The sequence below is a fragment of the Lonchura striata genome, chromosome 1 (genome assembly GCF_050655825.1).
Source record: "Lonchura striata isolate lonStrDom1 chromosome 1, ASM5065582v1, whole genome shotgun sequence".
Taxonomy (NCBI): domain Eukaryota; kingdom Metazoa; phylum Chordata; class Aves; order Passeriformes; family Estrildidae; genus Lonchura; species Lonchura striata.
The window spans coordinates 73,156,241-73,176,559 of NC_140703.1; the positions used below are offsets into that span (position 1 = coordinate 73,156,241).

At 37.6% G+C, this 20,319-nt stretch overlaps 1 protein-coding gene across 5 annotated transcripts in view; it reads left to right on the top strand.

The window, feature by feature from the left end:
• Nucleotides 1-20,163, top strand: part of ZDHHC20 (zDHHC palmitoyltransferase 20) — a 49,249-nt gene extending 29,086 nt beyond the window's left edge. For 3 of the 5 annotated variants that reach the window (XM_021539978.4, XM_021539981.4, XM_085580498.1), the window contains exons 6-13: nucleotides 575-607; nucleotides 1,398-1,518; nucleotides 7,777-7,909; nucleotides 9,481-9,607; nucleotides 10,857-10,946; nucleotides 12,058-12,173; nucleotides 12,607-12,684; nucleotides 14,834-20,163. In XM_021539978.4, the coding sequence (XP_021395653.1) occupies nucleotides 575-607; nucleotides 1,398-1,518; nucleotides 7,777-7,909; nucleotides 9,481-9,607; nucleotides 10,857-10,946; nucleotides 12,058-12,173; nucleotides 12,607-12,644 (658 nt within the window). In that variant the 3' untranslated portion in view covers nucleotides 12,645-12,684; nucleotides 14,834-20,163. The remainder of the gene's footprint in view (nucleotides 1-574; nucleotides 608-1,397; nucleotides 1,519-7,776; nucleotides 7,910-9,480; nucleotides 9,608-10,856; nucleotides 10,947-12,057; nucleotides 12,174-12,606; nucleotides 12,685-14,833) is intronic. The other 2 variants (XM_021539980.4, XM_085580500.1) reach the window with 1 other exon arrangement.
• The last annotated feature ends 156 nt before the right edge of the window (nucleotides 20,164-20,319 follow it).

Sequence of the window (20,319 nt, forward strand, 5' to 3'; positions counted from 1 at the left end):
TGTTAGCAAATACAATGAATGTCTCTGTGTCTGAAATGTCCAGTATTGGTCTTTACTTTAAAACTAGATTAAAGTGGCATGTGAACTATTCAAATTGCCCTTTGTGCTGATCTTTTCCTCCATTAGCTTTAAGAAAAAAAAAAAAGACAAGCAGCAAACAAAATGGTAGAAAAAATAGCTCTAAGGTAGACTTAGTTGAAGTGAATGCCAGACTAACACACCTTATCCACACAACCCTGACAGATTATTTGGATTTGTTTTCTCTGTGTGCACATAAAACTAGTATGGCTTAATGAACTGCTACATGGTGTTGCTCTGTAATGCTCCCCGTGCTAATTTAAGAAACTCTCCTCTTAAGTCTTCTGAATCTCAATTGTCCTTTTGGGTGAAAGAACAGCTGCTCTAATCAAGAGAATTGGTATGAATTGAGAAGGGCTTGAAAAAGATACACTAGGGCAAAACACTTGAAAAAAATCATTAAAAAACAACACCTGAAACTGTAGAAGCTAAAGTTACGTATCTTGGAAAGAAAATGGTTTTTTTTTCTTAACTTGCTGGAAATTCTCTCTTTCAGGTGTGTATTAAAAATGGACCACCACTGTCCATGGTAAGTTTATTTTTACAAAAAACAGTATAAGAATGATGAATTACATGCTGCTTCAAAAATGTACTTCTGGATTAAACCTTTATTTCCACTGAAGTTCTTTAATATGTGGGAATAAATGTATGATGCTGTGTAAAGTTGTAAGCCCAGTAATCCAAATAATGCAGTTTCTCCTTGTGTAGAGAAACCTTGACATTGACAAGAGCTGTGAAAAAGTCCATTTCTTTCCTTTGTTTACTCTGTTGGTGTTAGCAGGAGAGGAGATACCCACTGCAATGGGAGAGTAATTTCTGGATTCTAGATGATGTGTATGACCCACTCAGACTCTTCTGCAGTTTGTGTTCACTGGTAGTTAGTAAACATATTATCTGCTATCACTGTGAAAAGCATTACTACCAGTAGTTGACTTAGAGGTGGTTTTGTAACCAAGGCAGCATGCACTGAAATTGATGGCAAGGTTCCTTTTACTTTCTGTGGTGACTGCAGTTAGATTGTAGTGAGAATTGCTTCCCATATGGACTGTCTGTATTGTAATGCTTTGCCAGGTCGTGTCCTGTCCTACAGAATCATGGGGGGCAAAATTCATGTGAGAGGCAAAATTCATGTCAGATCATTCAGCCTGAGAAATTTCCTTCAAAACAGTGGCTTAAAATGCTTCTGAAACACTGGTGCCAGAATGTTTTGGACATACCACTGACATCATACACATTTTGCTCTACAATGTATTGTGGGTTTTTGTTTGTTTTATTTTTTGTATATCTTAGTAACCTTTTTCTCTTTCCCCTCCTTCTAGGGTGAATAATTGTGTGGGATTTTCTAACTACAAATTCTTCCTCCTGTTTTTAATGTATTCCTTACTGTACTGTTTGTTTGTTGCTGCTACAGTCTTGCAGTACTTCATAAAGTTTTGGACAGTAAGTTCTAAGGCTTTTTTTGGTTGTTTTAAATTTGTTTAATCTTGCATGTGTTATTGGAGGCTGCATCAGCATGTTGTCACTCACCATTTACTCTGTTCTGTGGTTCACTATCATTAGTGACATCAATCAAAGTGACTGAAGCAGGAGAACCTTATGAATTTTGATGAAGTAAATGTATTACACTGCCCAGGATGAGGAACTGGGGGAAGGAGTTTTGATGAGGACACTGTGCAATTTCTATGCTCTATTAAAATTGAGTGGCACAGCTCAGTTTTTATGAGACTATGGGATACAGATATGTAGATAAAGAAAGAACAGACCATATCAAACAATTCTATGTATTCATATATATAAATACTGACAAATGTGAAATATAAATAATAATTGTGTATCTTCCCAGACTTGTCTATGGATAATCTGCTGCCAGATAAAGCAGATTAATTTGTTGGGAACTGTCTGAGCTCTTTTTTGGAGTCCCTACATAGGCATGTTTGAACTTCATATTAGTGGCTTTAATGATCTGGTATGAGTAGAAAGCTAAGATATGTACAGTATGGATATTATACATCTTTCTTGCAGCTGTTATTGGTTGTCAAATGGTTAAGACCTATAACATCTTTGTATGTTTAATAACATTCATGTGAAGGGAACCATCCTTATATGTCAGTGTTATATTGCTCCTATCAGTTTTGTTCCTATCATATTCCAGACTGAACACAGTTCCTTCTGTAGCTGTTCCCTTTCATCTACAAAAACTTGTAGTGTACCTTCCTATCTCTAGTCTGAAGTGTTAGTGGCAGAATTCCCTTAATCCATTTCCATTAATGAGCATGCAAATAGTTACCACAAGTGGAAGAGTCTCAATCACAACTTTGGGTAAATAACACCACATATTTCTTAAATGCTGGCTGCTGTCAGAGTAACTGGGAAAACTAGTAATTATCTGCAGCAATAGATATTGATATTTGCTTTATTGGAGCAAAAGGTTGCTGCCATGTCAGGGTAAGAGAAGCTTGATCATGTATTCAAAATAGCTGTACTTTGAGACAGTTGGCATTAGGTAAGATAAACTGTGCAAAAAAGTTTGTGTTCATCTAAACTTGTGGGTCTGATCTGCCAAAGTACTGTATTTCTCTTAACCTGTGAATTCTTTATAGCAGCCTGTCACTGGAGAGCAAGGAGTCATGCAGGAATTGACCTGTCAGTACTGTGAGATGAAAGCCATAAACATGTTTATCAGCCATAGCTGGGTTCTTAAGAGATATTTCAAATTAAATGGTCTGATTCTGCTGTTCAGTCTTGCTTGGCTGTAAATAGTTAAATTTTCAGTCTGTGAATGTGCCATTTCCAAACATCTGCCTGGCTGCTTTCCAGTGCTTTGTGTGCAATTTCTAAGGAAACTGTAGATGCACTTTTACATACTTAGCAGTCAGCGCTTGAGTGAAAAAAAGAATTTGCTTTGTTACATTACTTTATAATTATTAGTGCAACTAAAAAGGCCACAGGACAACTGTCTACAATGAATGAACATTTAATACCAACATTTGCAGCAGGACTCTTACAAAGCTCATCTGACACAATGTTGAAGTGGACTCTCAAGCAGAGGAAGTAAACTTAAGAGGGATTATTTTTTTATTATTGATTCAGTTGTTAAAAATGCTTCCTGCAAGAATGGGCTACTTCTGAAATGTAACAATAGACAATGTAGTTGTGTACTTGCTTTCAATTCCGGATATTTCCAAGACAGAACCTGGGAATGCCCTGATCTTATCAGTAGAATAGGTCTCTGACTCACTTTACTCATATTAAGTCACCCACTTCACAAAGCTAAGACTCTTCTGAGCTTATAACTGACTTACAAAAGTACATTTCCAGAAAGAGGTGGCAGCTCCATAATCATGTAGGCTTGCAAATTCTGTGTGTCTCTTGTACGTAAGCTTTTAGGTAAGTGCTCTCTTGGAAGGTTCTCTCTACATCTGTATGCAAACCAAAGCAGAATGCTGCTGACACATGCTGTCTGTAGACTGCTTCAGTATATTGCTAATCCTCAGCTTTGTCTGCTACAGCATCAGACAGTTGCTGTTTGGACATTTTCTGTTGAGGCTGTCTAGATGTACAGAACCACTGCATATTTTGAGTTGGAAAGGACCCTCAAGGATCATCGAGTCCAAATCTTCATTAAACAGCCCATATGGGGATTAAAAACCCACAAGCTTGATGTTATTAGAATCATGCTCTAAAACTGAGCAAAATCAAGGTTGTTTTTTCCCCACAAAGCTTGACTATAGGAAATGTTACAGTATACCTTCAGAATGTAGTGCTTATTTTTTGCTTCCTCACAGATGTTTTTCAGAGACTGTGCAACAAACTGCTGGATATATCCAGTGTTTGAAAGAAGTATTGACTGCTTCTTGGGGAATGTAGCCTGGGGGAAGAACTTGTAATGAGGTTGCGGAGGTGTATGTGCTAACTACACAAATGTAGCAATCCATTGTTTTGCACTGTTGATAATACTAGCATAGAAACATGATGCTCCTATGCAGATACTTGGAAACATTGTGAGACTTGCACACCTACCAAATTCTTCTTTTGAAGAAAGCCTTTGTATTTCTCACCTGCATATGCAGGACTTACTTTTACACAGTACATATCATGCTCTATGCAGAAGTGCTGAAGAAAGGTCTTGATTCTGTGCATACAATAGTGGAACAACAACACAGACTGGGAATGTTTACCACAGGCTTGCACCCTGATGCTGATGTTAAAATCTGTTTTGCAGATCAAGGGAATGTGACTGATTTCTTTATTTATACCTATAACTGCTTTTTCTATATTCATTACATTTTTATTTCTACCTCAGAGGTTGTTAAAGATAAAATGCCAGTTTAACCAAATGTCTGACACAAACACCAGCACTGGCCAGACGCCCAGTGCTTGATGTCTTGTTTACACAGTGCATGGTGATGCTTCCCAGCTTATATTTGTGTCTACTCTTATTCTTGCTGCACTGCCACCTCCTTGAAACCATTATGTTTTCCAGTCATTTTCATTGTCTTTCACTGCCCTCCAGATTAATTTTCAATCCTGAGTGTAGCTAAATAAAGGATGTGATACATGTCCTGGGTGGATAGCATGTGCTTCTGCAAAACTTTGGTTGTATTCATAATAGGGGGGTAAAAAAAAGGAGTGGTTCCACATCAGTAGTTAGAACTATTCCTCTTGCCTATACTAAGGAGGTAGACCAGGTCTGAGTTTTTTTCAAAGATTAAGCTAGACCTATGTACTGAAAAATGAGGAACAAATCAAGCTCAGACAGCACTTTTTTCTTTGAGGGGTTTAATGACCTGGTAGCAATCAAATTACTCTGTGAAAGAGTTTGTAAGAGACTCTTGAATAGTGACTGGCTTCAGCCTATTGTGTGCTCAGTAGTCCAGATTGTGTTGTGCAAATTGCTTCCTTTTGTAAACTCTGCAGCTCTCTCACCTGCAAGTCTCTGCTTGTGTGCTGCTGCTGAGCATAATGATCTTAAATAACCAATGTCTGAAGTTTCACTCTTTCCACATGCGGAGGGCATGTGGACTGCTGCTAGAACACCACTGTGAATAAGCTTGTTATACACACTGAAAGACTGCATGCTTCTCTCCAGTAAAGAATTGGCCTTTTTTGAAAGATGCTTCAGTTCTGCAACAGTCATTCAGGAAGTTACAACCAGTGGCTGAAATTGGGTAGTCAGAAGAGGTAAATGCTCCCTGGGGATCATGCAGAATAATCATACATAATTCAAAAAATCCTCCAGGTTTTAGAGCTGCTGGTTTAGGAAGATGTAAGTGAAGCAAACTTAGATTTTCTGATCCACAGAACACACAAAGACTAAGCTGCTGCTGCTCTTTTAGCATCAGAATAAGTTCTTGGGAATTCCTTGTAGAGAATTATTTTGTTTAAATATGTAATTTCAAAAAAGTCATAGGAATTCAAGTTACAAAAATCAGTTGGGCAGGTGGGGAACACTGCAGTGTACTCTGAGTCAGAAAGAGTTACTATTGCTTCAACAAGAAGCTTAGGAATAAGCAGCAACTGGAGTATTTTGCTAGGCTGGATTTCAGTGGATCGCAAAACCCAACATATCCCTACTGCAGGTGGAAGAGGGACTGTTGCACAAATTGTCAGTAAATAAGTAATAAAATGGACAGTAAAAAGGAAACTGAACTTAAATGGCAGTTTAGAGAGCTGGACTCTGCTTGTCACTTGCTTACTGTAGAATTATCTAATGGCAGCTAGCACTTTTGAAAATGCTGTGTATATCTGCCTGACTAATGTAGATGCTTGGGCTTTCCCTAAGCTTTTTGCACATATTAATGGAATTTAAAAGCCATACATCTTGCCTACAACAGATCAGTTAAGTGCTAGCATCTTAGCCAAGATACCGCTCTTTAAGTATAAAGTTTAGAATTTAAAAGCTAATTTGAACCCAGCTTTCCAGTTTCTTCCTTTGTTTTCTCAAGCACTGGTTCAATTTCAGGTGTTATACTAAAGATATGCCCTACAAACTGCTCTGTATTGAAGGAAATTGGGGAAAAGAAAAACTGTACTGATTCGTTATCAGATCTCTTTTAAATGAAGAAAATTGTGCAAAGAATGGCAATTTATTTTTTATGGTTTTGGCTGAAACTACATCTAATGGTAATTGATATGTTCTGAAGTCAGAAAGATTTTTGATTAATAAGCCATTACTTTATACCTCAGGAGTATCCTGAGCTTTTCAGACCTTTGTGAATGGTTTCATCATACAGAATATTCACATAAATCTTATTTGTGATGGAAACAACTAGCAAAGAAGGAAATTGGTGTAGTCATGCTGACTAAGCTGAGCAACCACTTGAAAGTGATCCAGTCACAATCTGAATTCCAATACATTTATGCTTCAGTAGAAGATTTCATGGCTTGGAAGTTAGTAGTGGGCTTTTGCATATTTCTTCATTCTCTTGGAGAACAGGGGCTAAAGCTCTGATGTGCTTTGGAAATTGGCACATGCAAGAGCACATTTGCACACCAGCCATTTTGTTCTTAGCAAAGCCTGTGCTGTTTTCAACCACCCTGTATTAACATAATACTAGTGTTTAATAAATTGTCTTTCTTTGCGCAAAGCTTTGCCGCAGGAAAGCTGCAGAGAATTGTCCAAAGGTAAAATCCAATATTGCTATCATTATTTAAATGTGGTTCGTACTACAATTTTTCTAGTCTCGTCATTCATGGCAGGTATTTACATCATCACGGAAGGAAAGAGACTAGTAATCTGTTGCCTATAAATATAAACCATGTACAGAGAAATGGATATATCTATGTGCACTTGATCTTAATTGAAATGTGTTTTAGCTTAAAAAAGAAAGTCAGACGTAGATAAATGGGTGTACTGAATACGCTAATGGAAAAAGTAATGGCAGTAATGCTAAGTAAATAGCTGAGTAAAAATAGCCTCTCTGCTTTCATAATGTTGTTAAAGGTCAACTGCTTGAAAGTGCTGTGATTTTGAGGATATAGAGCTGGAATAGTATTATTACAAATCCCATTGGCCTTTTGAAAGCCTGAAAATAGTTTGGGGTGGAATTGACAATCTGATATGGGTGGGAATTGGTTTCTTTATGGTGGTTATACTGAAATTGTTGTTTTCCACATAGATTTCTGGTGATCGACTTCTACCTGGTCAGATATGACAAGTTTGTTTTGCTAGGTACATGCTTGTTGCTTAAACATTAGAGGTGATCAAAAATTGAAGATCTATCCTATGTCTTGTTTAGGACTTGTTCATGACAGCCATTTACCTTTTATGTTCATGATACCAGTTAAGAATTAGATTCAGTATTACTACCTTGTGGCAGGAATTGCACTTTTTTTCCCCTTCAGAGGAAGTGACTTTGGACATATTTTCCCCATGTCTCTTTGGCTGAGACTGCACAGTTAACATTTTCTTGTATAGAAGATGTTTTGCCTTGCCTCCTGCTGTGCATTTGAAAACCACGGATGAACAAGTGCGCTCACAGTAGTAAACATGGGGGAAGGGATACCAATGAGATTTAAATGCTGTAGTTTTCCAGTTTAACATGACGTGAAAGGAATAGCTGCTGCTTTTCTTCCTTGGCAAAAACGGAGGTGAATGACCTATAGCAGTCTGGGTGTGGCAGGAAATGTTCAGCGACAATAGTGCCTTAGTTGCTGGGAAGTGTTAACATATTAATCTCTTTCTCTCTTTCTCCCCAGAATGAATTGCCAGATACCCATGCAAAGTTCCACGTACTATTCCTTTTCTTTGTGGCAGCCATGTTCTTCATCAGTATACTGTCACTCTTCAGCTACCACTGCTGGCTAGTTGGCAAAAACAGATCAACTATAGGTGAGTTCATTGGGGTATGAAACTTTTCCTGGTCCAGAAAAATGACAATTCAGTGAGAATGTGAGGCCTACATGATCACATATAAATTGATTTTTTCAATACTGTGCAGTAAAAAGCATATTTGGTGGAAGTAATTAAAGGTGAAACAAATGGGAAGATGAAGCCTGTGGGGGATCCTCTGCTGGAGTCAATCATTCAGATTCATGATAACTGTTCATTTCTTTAGTTTGTATTTTTGAGCCCTCTGCGGTATCATGCATTTTTGTTGTGATTTTAAAGTGTGATGCAACCCAATTGCTACTTGCCACTCTGTTCTAATACTTTAAGTATCTGGGTATCCCCTACCAAGTCGGAGGCTCTGTTGTACATGAACATGTACTACATTTTGAACTAGATACAAACCAGTATTCTTAAATCCTGCGAAAGAAAGCTGACCTTATTATAAAGTGGCTTGTAAAAGAGTGATAAAATTTAAAACACTGATGCACATTTTCCAGATAATAAAAGATTCCCATAATTTTATGCCTAAACATTTTAAATGGCATTGATCAGCATAAACAAGCTATGTGCATTTAATTAAAGTATTCGAAGCTCTTGCTAGGAAACACTTGAGAGTGGTTTTTGCAGTGTATGGGGAGACAGAGACTGATGAGTATTTCTACAACTGAGTAAGTCAAAATCTCATATCTTTCATTGGAATTTAAATTTCTAATCTCAAAAATAAGTGGGTTGATTAAAAGTAAAATAATTTTCAGCTAGAATTTTTTTGCTAGAATTTTTTGATTGGTTAATAGGAGAGTTATTTGTATTATTTTTCTTTTGACATATGTACAGGTAAGGAATACTCACTGTTTCTTTTTAGCTTTGAAAACTTCAACATATTCCTTACCCAAAAGTCAATGGTCATAATTGGCAACACAGTTCTTTATCTGCTTTCTGGATCATGATCTTACAAGACAAGATATTGAGATGGAGGGAGAGCAGTAAGTCCTCTCAGTTCTTGTCCAAGGGTGTAACTGGACTGAATGGCAAAATTATGGTGGTTTGCTATAATTCATAATGTGTCTGTTTTTAACGTAATAGATTTCATCTTCCTCTGATAGTATGGAATGCTCTTAGTTCAGCTTCCTAACTTGGCAGATGTGGAAAAACCTCTTCTGTATGGGCTTAGGTTCAGCAGTGCTTATGGTAAATTACTCCTAAAAGGGAAAATCATCTGCTCAAAAAAGGCTGAAGAGAGAGCAAATCACCAAGGAATAAGAGATGGATGTGGTTATCTTTGGCATGCTGATGGTACTTAGCTTTATCTCAGTCTTTGTTAAATGTAAAGAGAGAAAGTTGACGAGGTGACAGTTCTCCTTACCTGATTTTCTTATTTTTCACTAACCCTGTGATTTTTTTTTTCCTCTGTTTACTTAAGATTTTGAAATTTTTTTTTCCCCTATAATATATAAATCAAGATCACCTCACCTTGCCCAAAAATGGCTCCATAGCAAGAGAAGTTTGGGGTTGTTTCTTCATGTTCCCTGATTCCTTACTGGTTTAAGGAATTACATGTTTTTATTTTACAGAAACATTCCGTGCACCCACATTTCGAAATGGTCCTGATAAAAATGGCTTTTCTCTTGGATGCAGCAAAAATCTAAGGGAGGTTTTTGGAGATGAAAAGAAGTATTGGTTACTTCCTATCTTTACCAGGTATTCAGTCTAAACAGTAATGAATTAGAGAATTGATTCCATGACTTCCACCATGCTTCCCTTTCTACTAAAAAATAAAACACAGCTGAAAAGCCAACTTGTATATCCAGTACAGTAAATACTGGTGCAGGGAAAATATGCAAGAGAAAACTATCAAACTCTGTACAGGGTTTTCATTCAAAGACAGGGACATTCCTGACAGGGAGCTTCTAGATGAAGAAGTTTGGAAAGCTTTGAGAAGTGTATTACAAAAATTGTGCACCTTTTGGTGGTAGTTTCAGTGATTATAGAGCAGAAATCAGCAGCTCAGAGGCGATCAAACAGTTGCATCATAACATCAGCAAAAAAACACCCTCTCTTGCCACTGGAAAAACTTGACAGCTTTCCTTTTGCTGTAGATGACACTTTAGGATTTAAAGGCTATCTAAGAAAGTGCATGTAAATAAGAAACAGAGGAGGAAAAAATATCTGATATTATGAAAAATGCTGGAATTAAAATGTCAGCTGAGCCAGCATTAGGGAGTTGCAGACAAGACTGATGAAGCAAGACTGACGTGCTGTCCATTCCAACCACTACCAGATTTCAGAAGAATGAAGTAGGAATTGTGTTTCAACACTGCTCTTGGGGGGCTATGTATCAGGTAAAAATGTTGCTGAACCTGCTTGCGAAGCTGAGGTCTGGTATGACCTCAGAGCAGCAGAGGTAATACCAGCAGCTTTAGTTGACTCAGCTGTTTGCTCAACTACCATGTGATTAAAGACTGAAGCTCCACTGTAGATGGCTCAATCTGTTTTGCTGATTGCATTTTATCCTGATAAACTTTAAAAGAAGGCTTAACTAATTTCAAAGTTATGGGTGAAGGGGAAAACATGGCCACCAGAATGTTATTTATTATACAGCTTCTGAGGTTGTAAATACCAGAGAGTCTTACCATGTGTGCATGCTGGTTTGGGGGAAGATTAGGGCTACTACAGTCTACTGAAATACATCTGTGTTTCTGAAATCCACAGACTTGTGCTTGTGCACAGCAATCCATACTCACTGGTAAAGTGTGAATCAATTGAGTTCCAAGATTTAATTAACTGATCATCTGATTTAGTGGTAGAACTGCCTTGCTAAATTCTGGAGTTTAGCACTGTGCTCAGCTAATTGATTTGACCCTGTAGCCTTTGCCTCTTCCATGGGTCCTTGTTTCAGTTCACTTAAGTCTGCTACCAACAGTGATTAGAGTCTTTGTTTCTCACTTAGTTTGGGTGATGGATGTAATTTCCCAACTCGCTTGGTGATTATGGATCCAGAGCAACTTACAGTCTCAAGCCAAAATGAACCTGCCAAAAGGTAACTATAGCACTTAAATACTGATTTTACACTGTTTTGTACTTATCTTGAGAAAAAAATCTGTTTCAAAGTTAGTTTTTTAATTCTTTATGCTTCTTATCATCTTCAGAGTAAGTTTGTAAGTCTTCAGTGAAGGACAGAATTGATTAAGACTAAAAACTTTACTGTGTCTTGGTTTAGTGTAACAGAGGATAAGGCTCTAAGGAAGCAGTAATAGAGAAAAGTAAGGGAGCTTACTGGCTCTTAACAACAATCAAAGAAGCCCTAGGGAAGACTGAAAAATTGTCCATGGGAAAAAAAAGTGTTTTATTTGCTTGGTTTGGGTTTTTTTTTTTTTTTTGTGAAAGACAAGGTATTATATGTATTTCATCTCCTGAAGCATGCTTAAACAAGTAATGCTGAGACAGTTTGCAAGAGAAGTAGATCTCTCATGCTGGGATTTTTAGCTCATTGCTTTTTATCTTTCCCAAATTTGCTTGTTTTGTATCTTTAATGTACTTTTAAAGTGACAAGAGTCTGTGTGCAGTTTCTGGGGGTGTTTATATTTGCCACTTTAGAAGTTTTCTGCATAGTTTAATGAATTTGTAAGCTGAAGGTTGTTGCCAACAGCAGTCACCTGAGTCACCAGATATTAGAGGATTCAAAGGCAATACAGAGAAGAAGTTGCTTCCAGTGCAACATAACCTGTGGAATTTACACAAGAACAGGACCCTTGTGCAAAGTATCTTTTTACATTCAGAAGATTGTTCGGAAGAAGGCCCTGGCATTTGCATGGGATAAGATGGCATTTGGTTGCTCTTCCAGATGGAATTGTGTAGGTTTTCTTTTTAGATGTGTGGCAGTCTTATTGTCAGGGTGCCATTTCTTGTGTATCAATCCATGGGTTTTTTCCATTAGAAGTGAGTGGCCTGTGTCAGGTCGGGGTTTATTTTAGACTGATGACTGGAACAAGCCTGTAGAGGAATTAGGGTTCAGGGCAGATGGCCATTTCCAGTTTGCACTGTAGGGTTTTTTGTTATCAGCTTTGCTTTTAAGTGACTTCACTATTCTAGAAATGTCTGAAGCAGCTATTGGTATTACAGAATTCCTGTTGACTTTGCTTACTTTTCAGCTCTGTAGCCAATCAGTCCTTTCCTACTCGACCACTCAGTGAATCACAAAATCGGTTGCTATCTGGTGATTGTCAGTGGGTGGAAACTGGTCCTGAAGAGGAAAATGTGAAATCAGGTAGTGGTTTTGTTTGTGGTTCGGTTTTCCTTTTTTTTTTTTTTGTTTTGTTTTGTTTTGTTGTTGTTGTTGTTATTTTTTAATTTTTTGCACCTAAAAAGAAAGTCCTTAGGAATTGGCTGGAATGATAGAGACGAAAATGTGTTTCATGGTATCAAGTCAGAATGTTTAGAACTTAAGGATAACTTGCATCCCATGTTCTGCTCTAGAATTTGTTATTGTGTTAAGGTAGTGAGTGTATGGTAGAGGGATAGGTAATTCCACTTTTGCACTTCAGTTCTGAGACTTGGGATCTTTTATGTTTAGTAAGGGGGAGGAAAATATTTTTGTAAAAGTAAGCACAACACTGTCAATGTGCTTTCTGGTTTGAAATCTTTGCTATTTGTTATGCAAATCTGCAAAAACACATAATTGAGATTCTCTCACATTCTAGGTGCAAAAAAGCATATTATAGTTTCATTGGAAAGCTGATCTCAGCTAATTACTAACCAATCATCTCAATGAGAAACAGGTAAGACTAACATAATTGATTGCTATTTCTGTACATGTATGAATAAAATTAACATCTCAAAGTCAAAAATCAACTAGTCACAGAATGCAGAGGAGTCCGCTGATGTTAGATGAGTAATAGCAAAGTCTAAACAAAATTCAGAATGGCTGTTGAGAAGACAAGAATGGGAGCAATGCTGTAGTGCAGGAAACATGGGTTGGCTAGGCCTGGGATGAGTCAGATGAATCATGTAATTTAGATTAAAGTGGGTAGTGCTGGATTTGTTACCTGACCAGGGAAAATAATCTGATGTTAAATGCAATTCTGAGATGAAACACTGTCTTGAGGAGGAGCTCCTTAAATGTCTTTTTCTTAATCATATATTGGTGGGCCATGTTCTGCTCTTTAGGAAGGTGCATGTGCATGAGGAAGGAAGGCCAGTAAGTGAATACAGGTCTCTGCATACAGACTGCTCTGTCACATTTGGAATTGACAATGATTTTCTGGAATGCTTCTTGCATTAAAGTGCCCTGTGTGCACTTTGCATTTAGGAAATACAGTGCATTCTGATGCCTATGTGAAAGTTCTCTTGGTGTATTTCCAGGGACTAAATTAGACTTCTTTTATGTTGACTTTCTACTGTAGTGAGCTTATAAGTTACCATTAAGTTTTTCTGTTTGGAAGAGAAACAAATCTTATTTGGTCAACTAACAGCTGTAAAAGCTATAGCTGAGTCATTACCCCCTCCCTCTCCTCCCTATTTTTTTTTTTTTTCAGTTGTTGTGGGTTTTTTGGTGGGAGGGATGTTTTTGCAAGTAATTCACATTTTTTTCAGAAATAAAACACTACATTTGAATTTGGTAAGTAGTTTTAGGATTACTTTTATTTCCTTTCCTTTTATTTTTTTAAGGAGCCTTCTGACCTAAAATTATAGTTTTGGGAGGGGGTTAGTTTGTTTTCAAGGAAAAAAAATCTTTCTAAAAGGTCTTTGTGGGTGATAGTGTGATGCTTTGGCTCATGTTGGTCAGACTGCTCAGTGTAAACTCATACAAGACCAAGATTAGACTAAGTAGTTATAACTGCTGAAAAACCTACTCAACCATGAGAACTCACCAATGATAAGTTTCCCCTTTCCAACTCTTTTAAATGCTGTATAAATGTGCAAAAGAATATCCTAAGCAAGGGGTTCCTTTCAGTCTCCAGCTATATAAAACCTAATCTGATCTAAATAGGTTACAAAGGATTTTCTGTTCTTCATGGAGAGGAATAGAAGTTTCTGAGAGCAGCTCATCCCAGCAGCCTTTGATAGGGTATTATAGAAAGGTCTTAATCTTTCTTTCCACTGACCTAGAGAGGGAGCATAGATGACTGTTTTAAGCTAGACAGTTATTTGGTAATATTTTGAGATCAATTTATTTTCTATCTTGCTCACTTCCTAAAATGAGGCCAGATTTAATAAAGGAAGAATCTGTACTTTGTGTTGCACTTTCCCAACCTACACTAGTTTTAAAAGTTGTATAAATAAAAGAGCATAATTGCACCCAATTAAAAAGCATTTGGATATGTGTTACCTTAAATCAACTCAGTAACACAATGTTGAAACCATTCTGAGTTCAGTTGGATTTGATCATGGTTTAGGCCAAGATGGTTAATCCCAATCCTGCATTTCTAAGCAACTGTACAGTAGCTGTGAGATCCAGGATCTGTTCAATGCACTTCCATAAAATGGTGTAGCAAGCCAATAGTTGTATTTTTAAATATTGGGCCCGTAACACAGCAGAAGCAAAGTCATGGCTTATTCTAGCGTATAAAGCTTGATTTGCAGAAGAAGGCCAGTCCCCCAGCCTCACCTAGGTAAATACCATTTTTGTCTTCACATCTATCAATTTAATTAAAAAATTGAATTGCTAGTCAGGGATCCAGGATGATTTAGATGCAGATCAGTGCTGATGGATTGATGTTCTTAGCACTGATAAGCTTCTAAAACATAAAAAGATCAAAACCCCACACCTCCCAGAAGCTGTTTCTGAGTTGAAGTTGCCTTAATTACTTACCTTAATGAGAAGTCTGTAAATCATATTACCCAGATGCATTTGTGTAATGCAATATGATGTGTTTCTTCAAAGCTAATTGAATAATTCCATTAATTACCTTTTTTTTGTTTCATTAGGTTTCTGCAACACATTTTGAGCTTGAATATTACTTAATTTTGTTTGGAAGAAGTTGAGCAGGAAAAAATGGAACATGAACTTTTTAGGAAGAGACAAGAAATTCAAGTTTCTGCACAGTACAATGGATTCTTGTAAGCACTATTGCAGAGCAGGGAAGTTAAGACAGATGCCTTAAGATGCTTAATGTGCATTTATGCAACACTGAATTATATACTGCTACCAAAGGGCCAGATCCAGAAGTGCCCTGCTTGGATGCACAAGGTCCAGAGTGGGAACTATGCATTTCTTTTATGCTGCAGTGGTGGGGGTATATTGCAGTGACTCTTACCTCCTCACGGGCAAACATCATACCTTAGGCACTGCAGAAGGCACTTCCATAGCAGGTCTCCAGAGTACAGAAGAAAAGGAAGAAAAAAAAAAGAGTCAGCCTAGAGCATGGTCAGCAAGTCTGAAGTGAGAATATACATAGTTCAGATGCCAGGTGATGGGGAAGAGACTGGATGGTGTCTTCTCCTCTCTCCCTGTTAACCAATCTACCCCATGATCACAGCTCTCCAAGTCTTTTGGGACTGAGGGTACTTTCTACTAGCTGTGCTTTGGAGCAAGGTAATGCCAACAACATAAAAACCTTTAACTTGGGTGTTGCTTTTTTGCTATAGGATTGAGCTTCGTCATAATTTTAACTTGATTTATTTAACCATACCAAGGACAGAGCTCAAAAAAGAAAACTTGTGTTTTAGTTGAAAAAAACATGGATTATTTCTTTCCAACGATTGTCAGTCAGCATGCAAGGAAAAGGCAGTCCAAAAAGGAATTAACAGTTCTTACATTTTCTGCTACTGTTTGCTGTGTTCTGTGTAAAGCAGCAACAAAATGGTAAAGTACCCCTGAGAAAAACCATACTGCAGTTGTGTGTTTCTAGAAAACAGAACCAGCAAAGTACTGTTTTTTCCATGGGACTCTTGATGGTTTATAAATACTGTTTTATACTTTTGTTTTATCTTTTTAATAAAGGAACAAGGTTTTATTGGTTCTAAAGTACAAATATCAGGTACTTACAAGAAGGTTAGTGTTACATCATAGATCTGTGTTAGCACACTGAAAAATTGCATCCTTTAGTCTCCCACTTTCAAGTCCAGTTTCAATGATGCTGAAATTGCTAAAGACCGATGTCTTTGTGCAGCAATGCTTACAAAAGGTGAAATGTGTTCCCTGTGTGAGGATTCAAGTCCATCCCATTCTTAGCTCAAGACCTACAGCAAATAACATGGGGGTTTTTTTCCTCACTTCTCTACAGAGAAGACTGCTAACTCATCTTTGGGTGGTATTGGAATTTTGCACCAGGAAAAAGTGACAAATACTGCTTTTCTGTCTGTGAGATTTCTGATGTTCAGCTGCTGATGATTACAAATAGACATGAGTCCTTTTGATACATACTGAAGGTAGTAGTGAAATTGATGATTTAGTCCAAAAGAACCTGTATGGTTTGTCTCCCAGACTGATTGCTACTTGAGTTAAATATGTTTATGATGGAAATACTAAGGTATCGAGTATGTAAGGTTTAAAATAAGTATTTTTTTGTCTTTGGATATAATAAATTTTTCTTAAATATTAATCTTCTGGAACAAGAACTCTTTGAGAACCTATGATTTCACTGTTGGATATTCTTGCGACAGAAGGAATGGTCCAAACTTGCATGTTTTATAAAAGTTGCAGAATGTTTCTTCAAACCTTGTATAAGAAATTTTGCATTTGCTAATTCCAAAATTTACAAAAGCATTTGCTACACATTGATCGGAAAGGTTTAGCTTTTTCTTCTCTAAATGTTAATTGAGAAGTGCCCATTTTAACACAAGCTCTCAGCAGTATTGTACCAGCAAAATTTCTTGGGGAAGATAACAGAGAAGAAAGACTGCATGTTCAAATGGCTTGTTCTGAATACCAAAATTTGCAGCCCCAAACACTGGTGGAACTGTCATGGAGGGTCTGGGATATCATCTGGCTTTTACTGCATCCATGTATTATTGCTGAAATAACACGTCCATGCACAGATATCATCCAGCAGAACTATAAGCAAAATGTATGTATCCTGTAGGCCAACATCAGGAGAACTTGTTTGATTTGTTTAGTCAGGATAGTGAATCTACAGGAAAAAACTGCAAGCAAACAGACTGTGCTATCTCCATGTGCATTTTCTAACAAGTGCAGCTGTTCTGAAACCACTTATTTGTATATCTGATGGACATTTTTGTGGGTTTTCATGAGGAACTGACATTTCTGACATGTTTATGCAGATCACAGGAATATTTTGTCCTAGGTTTTAATTCATATTTGAGGTGAGAAAAGGAGCAGTGGTTTTAGGATAATCCTGAGGCCAGAGTTACTGTTGGTGTAAAAGCAGGCATTACTGAAAGTCACTTTGACAACCAGGAAACATAGTAAAATGATTGAAAGATGATTCTCCCACATTTACGACCCACAATCACTTTTGGTTTTTTCCTCCTGGGGAACTGGGGACTAAGAGAAACCCCAGGTTGATTTAAAGGAATTAAGTTCTCTAAGGGAATTGTACTGCTGAACTCCAAGGGCATGCCAGTAAGTGAAGTTAGGTTTTCCTGGCACGCCTGGGCTTTGGGGGAGGTATCATGGCTAAGGCAGCCAGGATAACATCCTCTGCCTTTGGATTCTGTCCTGAGCACTCCCTAGGCTGTGCTGTGCCAGCAAGTCCATGGGGGAGCAGGATGGCTCTTTGGCTGCTGGGCTGAAGCAGCCATGTGTCCCTGCCAGCAGAGGCAGGGGCTGAAGGAAGGGGGTACTTTTGCCCCATGGTCAGATCAGAAGGGGGATGGATCCTGAGAAAGCAAATATTTAGGGTGTTGGGCTGTATTGTAAATGCTGGTTTTGTGGTTTAGCCTATTTTTTATCAGGGAGTCTTGAAAATACTTAGGTTGTCATTAAAAATAGCAGCCCTTAAGCTTTTAGATCCATTAAAGTAATGACTACTACAAGCCATACGTAGTAGTTATTGTAGGATAGTTGACATTGGCTGCAGTTAGAAACTGCTTTCTTGTTTCTTTCTGCTTTTTTCTTTTAAAAAAAATCTACATACACTCAAAAAATAATTTTAAAAAGGCTTTAAATTCCCAGTGAGAGAACAGAAGCCTGATGTAGGGGAGGATTTCATTTTTTCTGAAATGTCTTGAAACAAACCTGTCCCTGTGAATATGAGGCAGGAAAATCCACAAATAGAAATTACTTCAAACTGCAAAATACTGTTTTTTTTTTCTTATTGTTACTTACTCACAGAGTGTACAAGACACACATCATTGCTGTGCCTACCAAAGGCGTAATATGGGAGGAGGGCAGGAAGAGGAATAGGTTTCTGCCATTAATTGACTTCCTACAGTATTATTTTGATACTGTATTGATACAAGTCAGATGTGATTAGAAACCTCCATTTAAAATAATCAGAGGGTTACTTAGAGGAAGTTTGGGCACTTCTATTTTTAGTGAATAGAAATCACAGTAATATTTTTATTAAAGCTGCCTCTCAAGTGTGGAATTTGCAAGTACCAAGCTATTTTTGGTATTCCGTTTTTACAAACTGGTCCTGTTCTCCAGAGTGCTGAATACTCAGTTTTCAGGTACTGTTTCTTTCCTTTAGTCTTGTGTGGTTCTCTATTAATTATAAATTGTCTTTTGTGTTGGGATGAATTTCAGTACCATTGACTATGTACACAAAGACTTCATGATCTAACCGAAGTATGGTCCAGTTGTGGCTAAGCAGAGCCCCAAGAGGACAAAAACTGCAGTGGTTGCAGCAGTATTAATGTCTGGTAGATTTACTAAGATGCGCTGGTTCCAACACAGATTGACCAAATCTGCCTGGATCTGGAGCACCAACTGACCAGACTTTTATTTAAAAGTTGGGTAACAGCAAAACCACAACAGCTTTGAGTTTCATAGCATATGTTCTCCAAGGGGGAGAGTGTATGTTCTGACTGGGGGATTTGGGTGTGCATTTAGAGAGGCTCCAAACAGCAGTTGCTTTTAGCTCACAAATACATCTTTTTGCAGTACCTAAAAAACAGCAATGTGTGCAACTTCAGAGGCTCTTCTATCCCTAAATGGCACCAAAGAGAGCAGCTGCACATGAAGTGATTTAGTACTGAACACGTTTGTTACACTCATTTCTATCCATTTATTTTGTATATAGAGCTTTTTATACACATTTTTCTTAATTATGTAGCTGTTGTGAAACATCATGAAGCTATGAGTAGTTTTTCATGTGGATTAAACAGGTGTTTGGTCATTTGTTTTCTAAAGCCTTTACTTGAATTTGTTTCCATTAGGTAGTGAAGTCTGATAATGTTTACAGATCACTTTCTTCGGTTTTGGGAGCTTTCCGTATCTTTCTTCCTACCCCCTGCCCTAAGAAACGGAGCTTAACAGTCAAGTAGATGTGTCAGAGATGAAGAATTTGTATTACTTTGTCACCAAAGCATTGGGAGTGACATGCTGATTCCCTTCCGTTTACACTGCTTAGCTGACAAAAAGACACTGAAGCATGGTCCTCTGTGATTTCTCCTGTCCCTTATCCTGTTATCAGCTTTATTATGGGAAACTTAAATCTTCCGAAATGGGAATTTACAATCATGAAGCTATCCCAGAGAGGGGCAGCATTCCTGCTGTTAAGTCTGTTCCGCTTTTAACTTAGATGAATGAAACATCCCTGGGTTATCTCTGAAGTTCCTTTCGTATTTTCCAGCAAGGGTCATCAACATTTGCACTAATCACAATGTCTCAGCTGTTTTATTGCCACAAGGTTATTTTTAATTGTGCTGCCTAAACTTTGAATGAGCTGTATTTAAGTTTGGGATGATATGTAAAAGATACCTGTAATAATGATGCACTTGTTGTATTTTTTTGTATGTTACAGATAGGACTCATCCTATGCACAGAGAAAACGTTGCCATTTATAGTTTAATACTTGAAGTAACTTTTTGAAATGGGCTTTTATAAATGAATTAAATACAAAATCACATTGCTTTGCTTGGAAGTTCCTTCATGTTTTAATTGTATTTGCAATTTCCCCATATGTATACTTTTCCATAAATTCTCTTAAGCCATTTACAACCAATGAAAGTGCATTCAAGATTTTGTACATCAGTGTTCAGACCTGTTCATACTTCTCTGAAGTATAATCTGTGTTTAATAAAAAAGTACCATTTTAAGCCTCTTTTCCAAAGTTATATGAATAGACTTGACACTTGAATTCATCAGTGAATGCAACATCAACTTAATAAAAGTATGTGAAAGAATCTGGAAAGTGATCAGCTGTAGCATCTGTGTTATTAGATCACCAAGGAAAACTGCCTACGTGGGAAACACTGCACCATTGCTCTGGTTTTTACACTCCAGCTACAACAAACCTAAGATTACACTCACTCTTGACGCATCTTCCAGGTCATTGGGTCTTGTGGGG